Source organism: Miscanthus floridulus, chromosome 1 (genome assembly GCF_019320115.1).
Source record: "Miscanthus floridulus cultivar M001 chromosome 1, ASM1932011v1, whole genome shotgun sequence".
Lineage (NCBI taxonomy): Eukaryota > Viridiplantae > Streptophyta > Magnoliopsida > Poales > Poaceae > Miscanthus > Miscanthus floridulus.
In genome coordinates, this window is record NC_089580.1 from 140088730 (window position 1) to 140109358 (window position 20629).

Below are 20629 nucleotides of genomic sequence, written 5' to 3' on the forward strand. Positions count from 1 at the left end.
AACATGGCATAAAGTCCGAAAGCACATGAATTTTGGGATTGACAGAATTTTGGCTTCACATATTGTCTTGGTACAATCCACAATCGTAGCTTATCAAACACATGGAAGTCATAAAAACAAAATAAACAACTTTGGACCTGCTTGGTTTGCCCCCTAGAGGCCCAGACAAACCTATCTAACGCAGAGAACCTCCGTCTGACCTAGTGGCTGAGGTGAGGACATGAACCAAACAGCCCTATGCCTGGAACTACAACTACTTGTGGCAGGCAAGAGCCCACAATAATCCGCAAGCTCTTACCCTCGTCCTTGTGCCATCAGCACACCGCCATCTCTGATGACAATCATAATGTGCGAAGTACCTAATTAATCTGCGTGAGAAATAGCTACCTACGGAGTTGTATGCATGCACGAAACTACTTGGGCAACTTAGATCTAGATGTTCGCCAAGATAACAGACGATATTCACAGGGGAGTTTGTCGCTGCTGTTCACACACAAGTCAGTTTGTCGCTGTCACTTTGGTGAGGTTTCATATCTTCACCTCCCTAACATCGTTTTGTCCGAATGGGGTTCCACAGCCAGGACATTTCCGGTGGCGAATCTCAAGGTTCCTCTGGATGCATGGCGAGCAGAATAGGTGGAAACATTTGGTGATCACAACCTGTTAACGAATATGCAGAGAAATACAACCCTCGTCAGTTTAGGCAGCAAACTGTTCATCCAACAACCAGAGATACAAAGAGGTAAGAATGGTGTAGACCCCTGAAATCATGATTCAGAAACAGGTTCAGGTCATTCAAAAAGATAAGCTGTACAAGACATTGTATGTACCTCTTTAGGCCGGTCAAAGCAGACACCACACTTGAGAATAGCCTTGCATTCTTTTATTTCATCCTGAAGTTTCTGGATAGTAGTCTCTTCAGTCTCAGAGGTCAGCTCCATAACTTCATTTTTCACCTCTTCATATTGTTCTTCGAGCCGCCGCCTCTCATTCCTGGAAAAAAGTAAAGGTAACAAGCAAATGACGAGAAGCCAGCGGCATTGTACGATCAACTTGCAACAGAAGCCTAACCTCTCATGCTCCAGCAATGCTCTCAGCTCAGATATCTTTTGCTGAGTTTGCTCATATTCTTTCTCAGAGGATCCAACAGAGGAGCGAAGCCACTTGAGTTCCTTATCTGTGTTGGATACCTCCAGGGCAATCCTTTCCAGGCTTATAGTAAGATGCCTGTTTTCAGCTGAAGTTTTTATAGCTTGCACTACACAAGTGTTCATCTGTAAGAATCATCGAAGCAAACCACTATTAAAGTTCACTCACTTCCGAGTGTAAGCACTAAAATAAATGTACTTTTTGAAAGTTGATATTTGCTATTTTCTAGGACTCTGTTGGCACACAAATAAATTCAGTGACTGCAACTTGCCAATAAATGATACTATAGAAAAGAAGTATTACGACATAAGACAATACCTGCTCTTCACCACGGGCAATTTTCAGTTTAGATGATTCCAGTGAAGTGTTAACTTGTTGGAGTTGCTTCTCTAGCATAAGCTTGTCAGAGAGAAGGGAGCTACAAGCTTGTTTCATCTTCACACTATCTGATACTAGCTGATAGATGAGATTTAAGTTACTGTAGTAACCAATAAGAAAATCAAAGCTTATATTGCTTTTGCCAATGCAAAACTGCAGAAAGAGTTTTGTAAACTTGATTAATGTGCATAATTTCCAGCAATAACTAGCTAATAGACATTATGAGGTGGCCAATCAGACGTAAGTGAAGCTCTTTGTCTCAGGCACTACAATATCTGCAAAAATATGCCATAAAACCCACAATACTTGGTATATTATGTTTCCTGTTAGATCCTTTTTCCTTGTTTGCCAGAGGTTCACACTTCATTGCACATCAAAATATGGTTGATCACTTACATACTTATTATGCTCGCTAAGACGCTAACAAGGCAGAAACAATAAGATTGTCTGAAATTTTACAGCTTTTCATGACTTTATACAGTAGGTAGTGTCATGTCAAGATTGGCATCAAAAACTCTGGGCATGTATCTCCAATCTGTATGTTATGAGTTTGCAGCTTTGACGTGAAAGTGAAAAAGGAGAGAACGAATAAATACCTTTATGTTAAAGTCATCTCTGTCAGTAAGCTGTTGAAGAAGATGCTGATTTTGCGTTTGCATGTCTTCATATGCTTGACCAATTGTCTGTATGCAAATATTATACATTTTACTCATACTCAAAAACAGTACTGATAAACAAAAAAAAAAACTAACCTCGATATCAGAAATATAGGCATCTCCTTCAGCCTCTTTAATTCTTATTGCCTCCTTAAGTTCCACAACATCTCTGATAAAACAGATCACAGAGCCACAGAGGTGACAGAGTATGGCTTAGACATAGAAAATCAAATCTTAACAAAACAAATCTAAATGTTTACTGGATTCACAGATATAACATATAATACCTGCCACTTTACATCACGTGCACCCAGCAAATATACTAGTTCATATAACTAAAGAACACTAAATTGAGTATTGCATACAACTTGAGATAAGCATGAAAAGTTTTCAGATAAACTGAATTATAAGGACCAAGAGCTATCAATTGTTCTAGTTTGTAAATATATCATTGTCCCCAGGGGCAGAAAGCCAACCTTTCAGATGCATCTACTTTGGTCCTTAACTCCTCTAGTTCCACTTCAGCAAAGGAAAGCCTTTGCTGGCATGCAGCTTCAGCTTCATTTGCTGCTTTAACCCGAAGCTCAAGACTATGCTCCTCTAGATTGCTCCTCAAATATTCAGCCTGATTGCGAGCTCGGGTTTCTGATTCTTCAATATCAGCAATTGTCCTAGATGCACAATGTAGAGAAAATGATGTGATATAATGAATCAAATGTAATATATATGTTGTTCAAGAAAATGAAATATACATGCATGTAAATGTGATTCTTGCATTATACATACATTTCCTCAATCATCCACTGTTCACCCCAGAAGAGTAGTTGCAGTATCCTGCCTAGCCTTCTTATTTTTTAAAACGTTTAAATTTTAAGTTCTCTGAACTATATTTGCTATGTGTAATTACCAACAACATTTAGAGTCCTATATCAAATAGTCCACCTAATTGCAACTTGCAGGTAAAATTAACAGTTATCATTTTTCCTAAGAGCTTGATAGATGTTAGACCAGGTCATGATTATTCAAAGATAGCACACTTAGATAGCTAGGCAGATACATACATGAAACCAGCATGCACCGCAATAAATTAAAAAAAAATAACAAAGTGCATAGACCATGATATAGGCTCAGTCCCCTTTTACCACTGCTATTATTACTGTTCCTAATACCTCTTTTTAATCGTTTAGCCCCTTTTTCTCATGTTTAAGTTTCATCTCTAGCCTACCCCCAACTTGCTTGAGAATAAATTAAATTTAAGAACATGAGCAACTATAGCAATAAATCTATTTTTTTTCTCGAATACGCAGGAGATCTGCGTATCATTGCATAATAGAGAGAAAAGGATCGGCCCCTTACAAAGTTACAAGCACCACCACGTCAATCCTAGCTGGGCTGTGAGGGGTTGCTTCTTTACATCGAATCACTTAAACTAAAAGAAATCTATTTATTTTAGAAACTATTGCTTTGAAGAAGCTCTAAGAATCATAGAGCAATTGACATACTATCAGCAAATATAGCAATAAATCTATTTATTTCGAAAATATTGCTTTGGAGAAGCACTACGAATCAAAGAGCAATTTACAAACTATCTAACAATCCTGAGGTATTGTACATCTAATTTTAAAGCAGATAGTCATCCTGTGAGAACAGAAATGCCATCAAATAACAAGGAAAAAAAAAGAATATAACGATGAGGACAGTTCAACAATACGATTACAAACCATTTTAAAAGTGTCATACCTTTTAAGCATTAAAAATTGATATAAAAAATAATGGCCAAGTTTTACCTTGACTCAGAACTTCCTTTCGCGTACATATCTGCAATAAACTCCAGCTCCTGCTTTTCCTGCTCCAACTCCTCAACCTGAATGAAATTTCATTGACAAAATATGAATGAAAACCCTGCAACCTACTCCCTCCGTCCTGTAATACAATGCATTCCAAAAATTTTAAGACAACTTAAGGGAATGCTCCAATGACGCATGCACCCATGGATGAAACCCAATTAAGGAGTTTCCTCCCAAATTATGGTTTCTTTTTAACAAACTTTGTCAAATCTGAGCATGGGCACCATATAGAATGTCTTATATTTCAGTACAAATTTTAGAGGTCACAATGCACTATATTTCAGGACGGATGGAGTATCATTTAACCGCAACTTGTGCTCGAAACTTGCATCCGTGAATGCTAATTAAGATTTAGTTTCAAGAAGAGAAAAGGAATATAATTCATGATCAAGCTACCCGACAGTAAATAGATGGTCCAAACCTTATATCCTCAACCAAATGCTGGTATACTGACGATCATTACAACATACACAGCTCATGCGTGATTTTACTTTTTATACAAATCAAAGACGTGAATATGGGCATGCAGGCCATTGAGCAACATTTTTTACAAGCTAACTGCAAAGCTGATTACATATTGATACATAAAATTGAAAAGACCAAATGCTATGTTAATCAACAATATACTAGTGTCAAGTCTATTATTAAAATGCTATACTACTAACCAATCAAGCTCTTCACTATTATAATGTCAAATGTCCTTGCTAACACAAAGACAAAAACTTGATATAGCTGCTACTGGTGTCTTTGATAAAAGTTCCACAACTCGAAGAGACACCAAGGAAATACACTAATTTTCCCAGGGGGTGAATATATGTATCAATTTCTCAGGCTCTTAGCACCACCTTTAAGGAAACAGAATTTTTTAGGATAACATACCAATGCCTTGAGGGACTTGATCTCAATTACTTGTGAGTTGTATTTATTGGATATCTTCTTGTGTTCCTCAATCTGAAAATTCAACATATTTTCATCACATGTACTAGTCATTTTCCTAGCTCTTTACAATGTCTGCAGAAGAGGATTACAGCATATAGAACTATTCAACATATAACTCTACTGAAACATTTTTTAGGTTAACATAACACCATCATACAATTATGCAAGATGGCATCAAAGTATGCATGTCTATTGACTCTATCCCACAGTGGTCCCACGCATAGTCCTGCTTTGACGCGAGCATGGTAGTCAGAATGCAGTGAGCCAATTAACCAAATGAACTCAACTAAATCCAAAAATCTAAAATTCCAGACCCATTATGTTGTGCACTGCTTTATGCTCAAAGGATATCCAATCCGTAGAGTATTAAGTATTAACTTCATTCGACTTAACCATGGTCATCACAACCTAAGCATATACTGATGCCAGTCCTACTCCGAAAACAGTGCATTGGACTTCGATGATTATATTATGAAATTAGCGAGTTATGTGGAGAATCCACAGTGATAATAAACAAAATAAGGTAATGCTCCATGGATATACTATATATGTCAGACAGATGAATGCCAAATGAGGAGTACATCAAGAGAAACCAGGTAAAATCTAAAATTATGAACTGAAGGACTGGATGAAGAATAGCATGGAACCACAACTCCACAAGCATGTACTTTCAGTCATTATGGGCGTGAACTGGCACCACCACCCAGGTTCGGTCCCAAGAGTCGCAGGGTGGGGATTGGGGAACCAACCATCACTTTGAAATTAGGGGAGAAAAAGAACTGAGTGGAAGAAATATATGCATGAATGTTTTTCATGAGTGCGTAGGAAGCTAACTTCTGACAGGCTAAGCTTTAAAACAACGTTAGGTTACATGAATAAGAATATTACAAAACAACTCGACATAGGCAAAATAAAGGAAATGGTATGCAAGGGATGGTTAACCAGATCAAAGACAAACCTTTTTAGCTACCAATGATCTGAGTGATTCTGCTTGCTCACGCAATGCAAGTGCTTCAGAAGCTGCATCCTTTGATCGACTCAACTGATTCTCCATCATACCCAGTTCATTGGAGAGTGCTGCGGCCATAACATGAATCTCATCCTTGAAGTCTTTCTTACCTAAAAGGATAAATGGAAACAATCAAGAAGAGATGAGCAACTGACCCCCACCCCCACCCCCCACCCCCCTCCTCCTAAAATAAGGTGCATATGTGACAGGTCCCCTCTACCTGAATCTTGCAAAGTCTCCTCAACCTTGGTTTCAAGATCATTCTTTTCAGAAAAGAGTATCTGAATTTGAGTTTCCAGTTCTTCAATTTTGGTCTCATATGTGGTAATGGTTTGTTTAATACTGTCGACTGATTCTGATTTTGCACAAATTTCTTTCTCCCTTTGCATGAGCTGGTCCTTGTCATTCTAAATTCACACAATGAAGAAAAGCTGGGAAAAACCAAAACAAATGCAATACAAAGCAGTATAACAGAGGACAGACACCAAACCTGTAAAACTTCAACCAACCCTCTATAACGCTCTATCTCAGCATTCAGATGCTGTAGTTTATCATTAAGAATCATGTACGGTTTGGATACCAAGACATACTTCTCATCTTTCAATTGCCCCTGCATGCATAGCACAGTGAAATAAGAAAAAACAGGATCCAACTTAAAATACAAAAATGCCAACCCTTCACTACAAATCAAGGTAACAACCTCAAGATCTCCCAGCTCCTTGGATAGTATCAGATTATCCTCTTGAGTCTGATGGAGTTCTAATAGACGGTTTCCTGCGAGGGTCTGCACTCAGTTGGGGAAATTCCACAAATTAGCAGTGAAAGATCAAACATACCACTAAAAGATGAAAACTGAGAAGATTTGAAGATTAACATGATTACAGTTCACAATTACCTTAGCTGCGTCAACTGCATCTTTGAGGTCTTGCCAGCTCATACTTTTATCTGAAGATTTATGAGTAGAAATACCACCATTCACAGCATTTGCCCCGGATGCATCCATTACAGAACCATGCCTCTGCAACTGGAGCACAACCAACTTCCTTCGACTTTCCTCAAGCTCTGCAGTGCTTTCCTCTAGCTCACCTGCAATCCAATGAAAGCATTTGCATTATGAGTTTGTTTAGACCATGTCAGCCAAACTACAATGGTCAGACTCATGGGTGGATCCTATATGGATGTTCGGGTATTCCTGGAAATACTTTACTGTCTTGCTAAAAAACGAGTATATATGTATATACAATTATACATGCGTGTATTTTAGCTGGGTCGCGTTCTTTGTTCTATGTCATGCATTCTCAGCCCGAAAAATCCAAAAGGCCCACCTGCTATCCAGGTAAACTAACCACAGCACCACGGCAGGCCCATTAAGGGGTTGATCCCTCCCCCTCAGCACTTCACAGTTAACATTCGTACATTCGGTGCTTATTGCCACATTAAGAATTAAGAAGAATAAAAAAGGGGAAAAGAACCCCCATACAACATCACACTCTCACACCTTGGAATCTAATAAAACAAAAAAACTGGAAAAACAACTTAACAGCGAACCCTGACCTAAGAAGGTGAACTTTCCCGCTAGTCTTCACAGGAGCAGCATAATCATAAACAAAACAAAAGCTATAGTCACTGATCTCCGTACTTCTTGAACACAGCAACCCATCGAGCAGAAGACACCAGATGCAGATTTGCTATTCTCTTCTTCCAATTCAACTATTTCATCTCCTCCTCGGCTCCTCTGGTCTTTGACCACCACCTTATCCCAGTTGGCAGCCTCCAGTTTTGTTGCGCATTCGCAAATCCCTGCTCTGATCATCACCATGTTTCCCCTCAGTTTAAAAGTCACACGGCATGCACGCATCTGTCAGCGTTTCATTCCCAGGAGCTTTGCCTCCCAGCCACGCACACATCTGTCAGCGCTTCATTCCCTGGAGCTTTGCCTCCCAGCCACGCACAGCACCAGCAGGTTGCTCCAATCTCTGACCACCTCCAACCAATTGGTTTACACAATTCAGGCTCCACCACGGAATACCAGTATGAGCGGCACCATCCCTTCATTAACAGAGTAAGCTGCTGCTCAACACATCTTTGGTGCCAATAAATGGTGTACAGATGGCTTCGTAGCTGTACTGGATCAGCTACAGTTGCAGGATGATAGTTTCATATGACAGTGACAGGATATATGCACGAGCAATTGAAACGATCAATTAATTTTACAGGATCATAGGATTACTCTATTACGTAACTTAATCCGCCTTTCTAGAACCCATTTATTGTTCAACTTCTAGGCTGATAGAGCAGGATAGTTGATCCTCACTGATCATTTGATCAAACATCACTAAATTGTTAGTTAACATTTCAGATCATGCATGAAGACCCTTTGCTACCTGCTGCTGCTTTCGTGTTTGGAGAACGTGGAGCGCGTCTGTCCTATAGTATTCTCCCATCTTGCTACTCCAGCGTGTTCGCATAAGACTCCGAAAAGCAGATCATTGCTCTCAATTGTTTTTTTTTTCTGAAATCATTAACTCTAAAATGTCTACGCAAATCCATCTGTTGAATTTGTCTTAAACCATCCTGTAGCAACGCACAGGGAATTCACCTAGTATCAGTACACTCTGAACACCCTGCCAAATAAATATGCAGAGCATAGCATAAAGGTCCGTTGCAAAACCAGAATTTATTTCATATAATATGGCAAATTACTTTTTATGTGTTGAGCTTTGATATTTGATGATCATACGAGTAGTTTTGAATCGATAATAGTGTCATAATAATAATAATATACTTTTGTTTTTATGTATTACAAGTATATTATAAAAAAAAAGGGCGTACCCAGTGCAGAGAGCTCCCGCTCTGTGCGGGGTCTGGAGAAGGGTGTCAGTGGCAAGCCTTACCCTCGCCTGTGCAATGCGAGGAGACTGCGACTCGAACCCGGGACCTTCCGGTCACAAGCGGTAAGACTCTACCGCTTGCACCAGGCCCGCCCTTCATTACAAGTATATTATAACAAAAAAAAAGTTTTTTAGACATCGTGCCAATGTCCAAAACCATCACCTATTTGTGACACAGGGGTAGTAGTACATTACATAAGAGGGGAGAAAAGTCAAGAGCTGTGAAAGAATCGTCTTAAATGCGGATGCAGCTAAAGTTTACCCAAACTGAAGCCAGATGGAAGATTTGAATACCTGAAATACACTTGATTTCCTGTAGATCACTTGAATGGTTGCTTTTAAAAGCCTCAATCTCATCAAGATACCTTTTGTGCTTCTCGTTGATAATAGAGATAGCTTGACTCGCATTCTCAGCCACCTCTTTCAAGCAATCATTATGATTTTGAAGGGCAACAATAACATCTAACAAAAGATACAGTTTAATTAAATGGAAAATGGGTAGAGAACTAAGGTGCAGAGTAAATAAGAAGGAAAAATGTGGAAATTTCCCTTTCTACCTTCATTTGACTTCTGTCCATTCAAATCTAAAGACAAAGATTCACTTCTAGCTTGCTGTGAAGAAATAGTCTCTTGCAGGGACTTCATCAGAGTAACAGTTGCTGAACACCGAAAAGCAAGAGCTTCTTCAACAAATTCCAACAAGCTAGTGTCACTATTATCTCTGATGTTGTTTGACTTCAAGAGCCTTAAGAGAAATATCTCCTCAGAAGGACACGACTCCAAAGATTCTGAGGAACAATGAGTAAACAATCAGCTAAAAAGCATCACTGCTGAAATGAATTGGACCTTAAAAGGCAATGTTAATCAAATTTGCCGCAACCTTCTGATAACTCTTCATGGTCAAGTGCTTGCAAATTATCCAAATCCCCACCAGCCCGTACTCCAAGCAGAACCAAATCATCAATCAGCTATAATATACATAGACATAATGAGAAACATGCTGGAGTGGAAAAGGTCCATAGAGAAATTTTCATATCAGACACAAAGGAAAGAACCTGGTTCCACAGTTTATTCAAAGAAATCAGAGTCTTGTCATAAGAACATTGCTCATCTCTCAGCTCCTTGAACTTGCGCCCCAATGCATGCATTTCAGACTTCTGTGCCTCCAGTTGTTGCACCAACTTTTGGTTTTCATATTGAAGAGCTGTTGAATCCATCTGTGAAAATAAAGTAATAATAACGAAAACACAGAATCAGATCCTACAACAGAAAAATGGGGACTTTAAAAGGACACCAAAGTAACATGTAAAATCCAGCAACCAAACTTTCAGAATTACTCAAGTAATATAATAGCACAGGCACTCAATTTTTATGGTCAGCTTGCAACTTTTTCAGACCAAATTACAACTGAAACTTTGAGTGCTATATTATAGCATTATTACTAGAAATTTGTTTGTTTTCGGTTTGTGACTCTGGTGGACCAAACAAAAATGTTGATGATGCCGAAGCATTGGTGAGAAAAGGATGTTGGGCTGTGGCTGTAATGATTCACAAGCAATGCAAAAATAATAAGGAAAAATGGTACTTGGACAGAAGCCATGCCAAAGTTTGCCGAAACTGTGAGTATGACACATGCCACTAACTTATTTTAGCATCAAAACAAAGACAGCGCAGATCTTCATTTATTGATCTGATTGTAAGTAATACAACAGTTCAAATGGATTGCATCATTGCACATCAGATGGATGGTTGAGAAGATATGTTAATCAGAAGATTGGTAACAAGAAAATGACATGTTTAAACAGTCAGCCAGGAGGTGACATCTAGCTTTGTATGCAACCAAGCCAAAACATGCGCCACACAGCCTGTGTTCTTAAGATTGTAGTTGCTCATTTTTGCTGTGGCAATTGAGGACAGTACAAAATTTTGGTTGGCTCATTGGCTGAGAACCAAAAAGCCCATTGTAAAGCAACTCAAATTCAACAAAAGGCTTCCACCTCAGATCTTTCACATACCAATCACGAACTCCTCAGTCTTATCTTACCATTAATGTACTAACTAACGTTAGCAAAATATCTACAAGACAACGGTTTCAAATGTCAAATCACCTTCTACCATAGGAGTTTAGCATGATGCATAAGAGTACTTGAGGTACTTCACTGGTCATTATTAATGTTGATGTGATTCCTGACACCATCCATCGCAGAAGTCAGTTAATTCCACCCAAGCAAGTTAGGGTTCCTTACCTACACCAGAATTCAATCCCAGGTCTGCACTGCTCTCCACTCCACGCCAATCCAACCCGTGGAGTACGACGAGGAAGAAGACTGCGAGGAAATGAATCCCTCCGCGTGGCCGGCGAGCTCCGACGGGGTGGAGCAGGAGGTGGGTTCGGCGCCGCCTGCACGCGCTCGGGCGCGCAAGGCCGCGAGCCCGTGCCCGGGCGCAGAAGGAGGCTGGGGAAGGCGAAGAGGCAGGCAAGTATGCGCGGAGGGAAGCCTCTTGTGCGCCGGGCCGCTTTTGGCGGATTGGTCCGACGGGAGACGAGTCGGCGCCGGCGGGCGAGCTCGTCGGAGCAGCGGCGGAATGTGCTACCGCTGATCCGCTCGCGCTAGACGGCTGGAGTATGTCAGCTCAACCAGTTCGCGCTAGAGTGGGCCGGGCCCATGTTTGCCTCTCTCGGCCCGGCCGGCCAGGGACATCCAGCCCACCAGGCACCAGCCGACGGCGCCGCGAACGCAGCCCGGGCCGTCGCAAGCGGTTCGAGTCCTCCTCCGGCAACGAACTCGTCGGCGATGGCTTCGTGACGGAGCCGCCACTGGAGCGGCAGCGGCATGGCCGCCTCCCACTCGATGCGCATGACAGTGGCTGGTGCAGCTTAGCTTGGCATCGTGGTGGAGATAGTGCAAGAACGTTCATTGGTACGTAGTAGACTCGTTTCAGAAGAGACCGCTTAGGTCTACTGATGGTGGCCTGTACAAATTGATAATTTGATCAGAATTACTCCACTGCAGTGCCCTGAGATTCTCAATTTCCGTTAGTCACCTACGCCCGTGCCCGCGCCCGTGTCCAAATTTTCCGCCAATCAGTCACACTGTACTTCTTTCTCACCCGCGCCCGCCCCACCCCCTTCTTCCCCAACATTGGAGTGGGGTGGGGGAGGAAGGCCAAACATGCAGTAGGGACGGCGGCAGGGCAGGTTAGAGGTTCTGGCGGCGGGGGAGGCAGCCGGGCCAGGTCGGGGCGGAGGAGCTCCATGGCCGGTGCTCGCCGCAGAAGGAGGAGGGAGGGGAAGAAGGCGACCGCCGCAGGTGCGCTAGGGTTTCGCCGGATCTCCACGGCCGCGGCCGTGGAGCTCCGGCAAAACTTTAGCGCGCCACGGTGGGGCGGCGGGGGCGAGGACGAGGAGGACGAAGAGGTGGGGTGGAAGAGAGGAAGAAAACGTTTTAGAAAATGTGACTGAAGCTGACAACTGATAAGGATACGAACCCTAATTTGATATGGTCAACTTTGCATTGAGAATGTTGTTCCGTTGGAGCCATCGTAAGCAGCCAATTATTTCGGATCAAATTTAAGCTTATCTTTATTTGTTTGGTAATCCAAATTGCGCATACTTTCATTTCCTAGTACAGTAGTACCTGACTGGCATTTCCACAAACACCAGCTATTGGCGTCCCACTGATTGTCTGATCTTGTTGAGCATGGAGAAGATTGATTAACAGTCATTCGCCCAAGGCATGCAAAAGCACTTGTGAGCAAATAGGAATGGAATAGCACGGCAGTGGACGGTAGCGGGGAAGCGCAGAGAGAGCGTTTTTTTTTTCTTTTCAAATCACAGTAACGCTTGTAGTACCTGGCTTCACGCGGCGTATATTTATTTACCCCTATAATATATCAGTTAGAATAAATCTACAGTCACACAATAAATATCTATTCCACAGTCATGACATATGCTACATCCACACCCATGAAATATACCCAGAAATATAACACTATCGAAACGGGTGCACTAGATTATCTCTTAGTCATTCTCTCTCATTACCCATCCAAATCCGACGGCTCATGTTTAGTGTGTGTGGGGGTATTAATCTCTATACCCTTACGGCTAGGCTTGGGCCGGCCCGGATCAGGGGGTCTGATCCACTAGAAGACGACGCGCGGCCCGGCCAACCTGTTTGGAATCCCGCGCAAGGAATTAAGGCAGATTTGGAGATCAAGCAAGATCCCGGTCGGTTAGAATAGGAATCCTTATCCGGCCACCTATGGCAATTGTAACTGGCTAGGATTAGTTTTCAGATCTGTAACCCTGCCCCCCAGACTATATAAGGCGGGCAGGGGACCCCTCTAAAAAACATCTCTCATTGACATACAACAATACAATCAGACGTATGTATTATGCCTTCGCGGCGGCCGAACCTGGATAAAACCTCGTGTCTGTCTTGCGTCACCGTTTTGTTTGTGGCTTGCGCATCTGTTTGCCGACAATCTACTACCTTAGGCATACCCCAATCTACTACCTTAGGCATACCCCTAGGTAGACTGCCGACCATATTTCGTCGACAGTCTGCCTGCCCTCCATCGCTCTCCCACGGACCTCCCACGCGCATGCGCCTGCAGGTCAGGCTCACGTTGATTTCGGTTGCTCCCGTCCACGATCATTTGAATCCTAGGCCGACGGCACAGGAAGCGGCGACCGCGAGGGAGACGGCACATTGCAGAGGGCACGACGACCACGAGGGGCACGGCACTGGGCGCGGCGACGCAGATCGCCACTGCCTGGAGTCACACGACTCCTCTCCTCCCCCACAGACGGACGCCAGGGTAGGGTGCCACCGCCGGCCACCAGGCCACCGGCCACCAAGCCGCTGGCAGTCCTAGCTCGATTTCTCTCCCCAACACGCGACTCCGACTCATCCTCTCCCCTCCCTCCCCCCGCGCGCCTCATCAGGCTCGAAACCCTAGCTCCGGGCGGTGGCGGCGTGGCGTCGATGGCGCTGCTGTGACGCTCCGACCGAGGACTAGGCAGGGTGATGCCTTCGCGGCCCTGGAGGACGCGGACTCCGTCACTCGCGGGCGCCAGGGCGTGGGAGCAAGCGGCGGCCGCCGCACACGGCGACTCCGACTCCTCCTTCCCCTCCCTGCCCCATCGCGTCGCGCACTCTGCTCCTGCCCTGCGCTCCTCCCTAGGCTCAAAACCCCAGCTCCAGGCTCTAGCGGTGCGGCAACGATTGATGGCTGCTGCTGCGGCGCTCCGACAATGACTGATCTACGGTCTGAACCCCTCCGGTCCGGTGCGCAGCGGATTAGACTCCAATGGGGAAGTCTCCAGCGAAGTGGAGCAAGTCCGTGCTCTTCGGGAGGAAGAAGTCGTCATCGAGGTCCGGCTCCACCAAGGCCAATGATTTATCGGTGCGTTCTTCTTCATCGGGAGTTTCAGAATGCTGTTGCGATTTTGATTTTCTGAGTGTGCATCAAGTCCAGCTAAGGAGTAGGGATCTGTTCTAGCAAATTATGCGCGTAACAACGGGTATATATTTTCATATATATATATTGTTTATTTATGTATACAAATGACTAGGTTAGCAACAAACTCATTTTAATACGAATTGACAACTCACCGGTGGCTTTGAAATTTTTTTCTAGAAAAAGATAAAGGGCATTATCTAAACACCGTTCACATTCAGTAGCAGAGCAATCCTAACAGATCGAGTTTTTTCCCATAGCAAATAACATTAGCTTCAATGCCATAGTGGATGCAGAGAGGTGGTGCAGGCAAGTGTGATGACGTGCTCTGCTCTTGGTAAGTTGTGAAAGAGATATTTAATTTTTATTACTCTGTGGCCGGTCTGTTCGAATCATTGTTTGAATGCTTGAATTGGATGCATTTTAATTGTGCATTGTTGTTCTGGTAGAGAGTAGGTTCAGAGAGAAGATGGAGCTAGGGAGAATGTGGGCAGCCTGCTGGATCTTGGCACTGCTGCTGCTGCTCACTTTTGCCAATCTGTATTGTACCCTGCACAAATATAGCATGTTCGTTTTGTCGTAAACGATCGTGGATTATTTACTGCTGGCTAGTTTGGTGTGAGAGAAAAATATTGTTCCGGCTTATAATCCACGATCATATACGAGCAAGCGAACAAGCTGATAATCTTCAGGTAATGTGAACTGATGCCTGTATCTCTTGCTATGGCCATCTAAGAGCTGTTGCCTGATCATGGAAATAAAGGACATGTTCTCCATTTCTCGATTTGAAGCAGGTAATAGTTGCATGAAAACATCAAGTGGCATCTACAGTCATGATCGATAATTTCGCGGTGGATTGATGGGCGTGCTTTCCAGATGAGGAATCGCACCAAGGAGTTCGTGCACATACTCCGACGCCAGAGCACAGGGTTCGCAAGGGGGAGCTCAAAGTGCCGTGGTGTGACACTGCACAAGTGTGGCCACTGGGAAGCTAGGATGGGGTAACTTCTTGGCAAGAAGTAAGCTGACATTAAATATAAAATGTATGAATTACATACGTTCTTCCAATGATATTATTTAAGAATAAATATAAAAATGTCTTGTATAATTATTTATCTATAATAATTATTAGGAGATGTTCATTTGGTTGCTTGTTTCTCCACCTCTATAGGATGCTCCGGCAGATCCATGCATGTGGTGGGTGGTTGCTATGGTAGTTGTCGCTTGTGGAGGAGTGCCAATTACTAATCAGGTGGTCTCTTTTTGCCTATCAAGTTTTGAATACAGCTCGACAGCTGATTCGACATGGTTTATTGTATTGGTGACTATTGTAGCCTTTAATAGCTCAATTAGTTTTGTGAAAGTTGTTTCCTTGGTATATATTTCTGACCCATTAGCTGGTAAGCAACAATGCAATGTTTACATGCTGTTTTCATCAAATCAACAATCGGTCAGGGTAGCCACAAGAATGTCTAACACCCCTCTCAAGATCTCTTAACTGCAAATTGAAATATAAATTTAGAAAATGATACAATTTAAGAAAATAAGTAATGGTCAAAGGTTCAGCCATTCGGTTCTTTGAAAAAAAAAGATTCAGCCATTCCAAAATGGATGTGTGGAAAAATATATTATTTCTAATATTATGATTTGTGTGGAAAAATTCTTTGCACATGGCTATTTAGACAAAATCTTGATAGAACTACTTTTCATGTGTTCACCTATATTTCACCAAAAAAGTCATAAACATGAGCGGCCTCTAAAACATGGCCTATTCAAAGAGACAATTGCTTTGCAGGCAATTTGTTACCTTGCCCTTGATGAGGCAGATAGAATGCTTGATATGGGTTTTGAAACACAAGTTATAAAAATTGTTGAGCAAATGGACATGCCTCTTCTAGGTGTCAGGTGGACATTACCTTTGACCATTACTTATTTTCTGAAATTTGTATCACATTCTAAATTTATATTCTACTTTACAGTTAAGAGATCTCGAGAGGGGTGTTGACATTCTTGCGGCTAGCCTGACCGAATGATTGTTTTGTTGGAAAGGGCAAGAATATCTTTGCACTCTACCTTTTCCCGTGATGAGGCAGATAGAATGCTTGATATGTGTTTCGATCCACAATTAGAAGAATTGTTGAGCAAGTGGACATGTCACTTCCAGGTGTCAGGCGGACAATGCTATTTAGTGCGACGTTCCCAAAAGAGATCCAGGTTAGTTGTTTTTTATTTTTTTTATTTTCTTTTTGAATAAGCATTCTTGTTTATTGTAAGCCGTTCTTTTAGTAAATCTATTGTGCTTCCTACAGTATATTTCTTCTTCTGATTGTTTTGTCATGTATACCCTCACTAATATCATGTATTTGATCGGTCGTTGGGGTTATTATCTTGGCATGTTTTTTCTAGATGGATAACATTTCTTTCCATGCTAGATATTTTGAGAAATAGATAAATCTTACATCTATTTTTTGTGCTTCAGTGTGCTACACAATTTCAGCATGCTTGCATTTGTTTCTTGATAGTCAGTTGATCCTAAAGTACTTGTATTCTTTGAGCATTAAAGTTAGTATATACTGCTCGCACTCTATGGTCATTTATCTATCCAAACATCAGTTTTGCCACCATTTATGTCATTATTGTGCCAACTACTTGAGTTTAACATGTTCTTTTGCAACCTAGAGTCATTTTATTCAGTATCCGTACTCATATCTCTACCTGTGATACAATTACATACTCCGTATCTGTTAAACAACCACACATATAGGATCTCTAGGTGTTATTGATATGCCCATAATGCATCTAGATGTGCTTCATCATTTACATCAGTAAGAACTAAGTGGTTGGTGATGAGATTTTTCCTGCTATCTGAAGGGATAAATTTATTAAATCTAATTCTTTGCTAAATGGGTGTATGGGTTTGTTTGTGTTTGTTTGTCGGTGTTGAGGTGGCGCGGCCCGGATAGGGCGGCACACGGCGTGGCCGGTCAGAGTTGCCGGCGCTGGAGGCGTTTCGAGCGAGGAGTGAGGAAGATGCGGCGTCGCAGATCGTCTGGGGCTTGGCAATGTAATTGGCTCCAAAGTTTTAGTGGAGTTGCAATGTAATTGTTGAAAAAGGAAAGAATTGGAATGAAAAAGTTGGCTAAAAAGTTTGAGGTTATCGGTTTGTGAAATATTTTTCATGTAGCAAGGCATGGTTTTTTTTTTGTCTTTGAAAAAATTTAAGTTTTGTCATCTCATAATTTAGTTGTTTTAGTTTGTATGTCTGACACAAGGCAACGACGGTGATAATGACGGCGACAGGGCCATGAGTTTTCTAATCCCCGTTGATGTTAGAGTTTTGGAATTTTGGGAAAAAATTCCAATCTGAGATGAAATTCCCCTATAAGATGGCTTTATACATTGAAAGTTGGGACAATATAAATAATAGATATTAGTATGTATACATGTGAATCATTTATTTTGGTATTTAACTTTGTATTGTTTCAAAAGATTATATAAATTAATAATAACGATATTATTTTGTCGTTTGGTTGTTTTCATGTGTATCATTGAAATTAAGTCGTGACACTAGCACGATACTATACTAGTATATATTTATTCATCAGTGATCAGATACTCGAAATACAAATAGTAGGAGTACATTTTATTCCGCTCACAAGTAGTATCAGTGATTTCTCTCAGAACCCGCGCCACCGGCCTGCTGCTTCCTGTGGTTACGTACACCGTACACGTGCAGCGGCACATCGACTGCCACGTAGAGCAAACTATACAGCGAGCGCAGAGCACAAGGCCACCACCCCCCGTCGGCACGTGGACACGTCGTCACTTGGGCCCGGCCGCGGCCTTGCTGCGGTCGGCTTCGACCCTGGCGGCGGGCTCGTGCTCGGCCGCCTCGAGCAGGAAGCTGCCGCCCTCGTCGTCGACGGCGACCTGGATCGGCTGGGACACGAGCCCGTCGGCGACGGCGAGCATGATGCGGCGCATCTCGTCGCGGAACTCGGCGCGGTCGACGGCGCCGCTGCCGTCGGCGTCGAACTGCTCGAAGACGGCGTCGTAGAGCGCGGCGACGTCGGCGGGGAGCGGCGCCGGGTCCGCGGACCCGAAGCCGGCGCCGTCGAGGAGGCGGAACGACTCGAGCGCGCGGCGGAGCTCGGCGCGGGACAGCACGCCGTCGCCGTTGGCGTCCAGCGCCGCGAAGCGCGCGTCCACGCTGCGCGCGAAGGCGGGCTCGTCCGCCACGAACCAGCGCACCGTCGATCCGTCCAGGACCACCACGCTCATCTCTGTCTCTTCTCCTGCTGGGTGGTGGAGGCTAGAGCTGGAGAGAACGGAGACGGGAGAGCGGTTTGGTTTGGTGATTGGTCGCTTTGAAATTTAAACTTGATGGTGCTCGGTGCTCCCTTTGCTTTCCCGGTTGGGCTCGGGTGATGTTTATCCTCCAGCAGTTGCTCGTCGCCCCGTGATATTGTTGTCGGATTTTCCAGATGGTCTTGAGCATCTCTGTCAGTAGCGGTTTTTGTACTGCTAATATAAGCCCGTCCGAGACCGTGTCCGTGTGCTACCGAGTAGCAGCTACTAGTAGCATGGTAAACAGACGATACGAGGGCTCTGTTTTGGTGCCAACCAGCAGTTTTTTTTACTTTGGACATTCCGATGAGCATGCTTGTTATTATTGTTAACAACGCGAACCGCTTTTATCATTGCGACCGCCCCTTGTATTGGAAAGAATCTGCCCCCATCGGCTCACGGTTTTGGTGCTCCACGGTCGAGAGTGACACTTGAGATGAGTGAGAACTCGACGCGGACCCAGCTCTTATCACTTGAGACATGAGAATCAGCCTCCGATCTTCCAGTATACTCCTCACGTGTCACGTCTCAAGTATATCATCCTATATTATTATAGATAAGTCAATTTGTAGGGACTCAACGCTACCGATCGACCCCTCCGCTAGACTTTAGCTCTAAAAACTCTAGAGCATATTAGCTCACTTTTAAAGTCTAAAGTTTTAATGTGAGATGAGCTAAAGTTTAGAGCTAACGTTAAACCACATATTTAAAGGTTTTAGCTCTAAAATTTAGAGTAGGGGATCAAACATACCAACCATGAACTATTTGAAACTCCACGATTGCTATTGTTTATCAACCGTGCACGACACACCTCTTAAAAAAGACGACACATGAGTGATTACAAAGGTCCAGGACCTTGATAAAAGACGACACGACATATGGGAGAAACAACAACAACATGTAGTTTTGAGATCTTGTCGATATGATGTTGAGGCAGAACAGATCCATTTGGAAGTCTATCGCATAAGTTTTATATCAAGTACTCATGAGCTTCAATCAGACACCGAATGAAAAGAGTTACGATCTTCACAATAGAGTATTGCTAACTTGCCTACGAACTAAATGTTGGTATTCTATGGGTTTGTACTCTATGGCCCTGTTTGGTACAGCTTATTTGGACAGTGCTTTCTAGATAAGCTGCACAAATAGAATAAAAGCGGCGGTCAAAATAAGCTGGTATGATCCAGTTTCTGCTTTTTAGTATAAATTGAAGCTGTGGGAATAAGCGTGGCCAGAATAAGCTGCTAAAAAGCGTGGCATTTGGCTGTTGATTTTAGCTTATTTTGACCATAAGTAGCTTATAAGATGTACTAAACATGCCCTATGTTGAGTCTTGCTTAAGATGCACCCACGTCCTGGCATTTGTAGAGACCACGAAAGAAATATCTCCAAAATTAATAGCATCCTCAAAATCTTCCTTAAACATACTTTTTATGAACAACATTAGGTAGCGTCCCACACTAATCTCACTAAACAAATTTAGAAACAAAGTCACATTATTTTTACCTTGCATGGTTGTACCCAAATGGGTGGACATGCCTATGGTTAATAGAAATGGTTGTACGTTAAATCCGCAACCACAAGGAATCAAGCCTAGGTGTCTTTGCCTTGTTCGCTTGAACTGTTTCAGCAGTACTTTTTAGCGAACGAACAGTGTTTTTCTCTCACAATAAATCAACATAAGCATTAGCATAAGCTAAATTTCAGCGAAACGAAGCCTCATTAAAATGCGTGTATTCCACTTGCGTCGCGTCCTGTGCATGGTGGTATGTATGTAATGACTTTGTATCTCAGGATCTATTAGTCCCAAACTTTGGTAGGAGCTCAAGTGCTAGGACGTGTGTGTCTACATTTACAGGAGTGGGTGTGGCATACATATAAATGTCTACTCTATAGCCATATAGGACAGACGGTCCATCCTGCGGCATAGAAAACGCAAGTCTTGTATAG

The 20629-nt window shown here is 42.9% G+C and overlaps 2 protein-coding genes across 3 annotated transcripts; both read right to left on the reverse strand.

The window, feature by feature from the left end:
• Positions 1-11475, reverse strand: LOC136542413 (E3 ubiquitin-protein ligase BRE1-like 2). Of its 2 annotated transcripts, XM_066534838.1 has the most exons (19): positions 11116-11475; positions 9925-10086; positions 9750-9837; positions 9427-9657; positions 9164-9331; positions 6874-7064; positions 6679-6762; positions 6469-6588; positions 6199-6385; positions 5928-6088; positions 4910-4981; positions 3971-4047; positions 2660-2854; positions 2280-2352; positions 2124-2210; positions 1468-1605; positions 1072-1274; positions 831-993; positions 1-660 (listed from the first exon to the last, which is right to left on the reverse strand). In XM_066534838.1, the coding sequence occupies exons 2-19, from the start codon at positions 10084-10086 to the stop codon at positions 529-531; spliced, it is 2532 nt and encodes an 843-aa protein (XP_066390935.1). In that variant the 5' UTR covers positions 11116-11475; the 3' UTR covers positions 1-528. The 2 variants fall into 2 exon arrangements, with proteins under 2 accessions (XP_066390935.1, XP_066390943.1); XM_066534846.1 differs by lacking the exons at positions 1-660; positions 831-993 and having other exon boundaries at positions 1149-1258.
• Positions 11476-17908: 6433 nt separating this feature from the next.
• LOC136495525 (uncharacterized) lies at positions 17909-19082 on the reverse strand. Its single transcript, XM_066491435.1, has one exon. The coding sequence runs from the start codon at positions 18611-18613 to the stop codon at positions 18155-18157; it is 459 nt and encodes a 152-aa protein (XP_066347532.1). The 5' UTR covers positions 18614-19082; the 3' UTR covers positions 17909-18154.
• Between the last annotated feature and the right edge of the window lie 1547 nt (positions 19083-20629).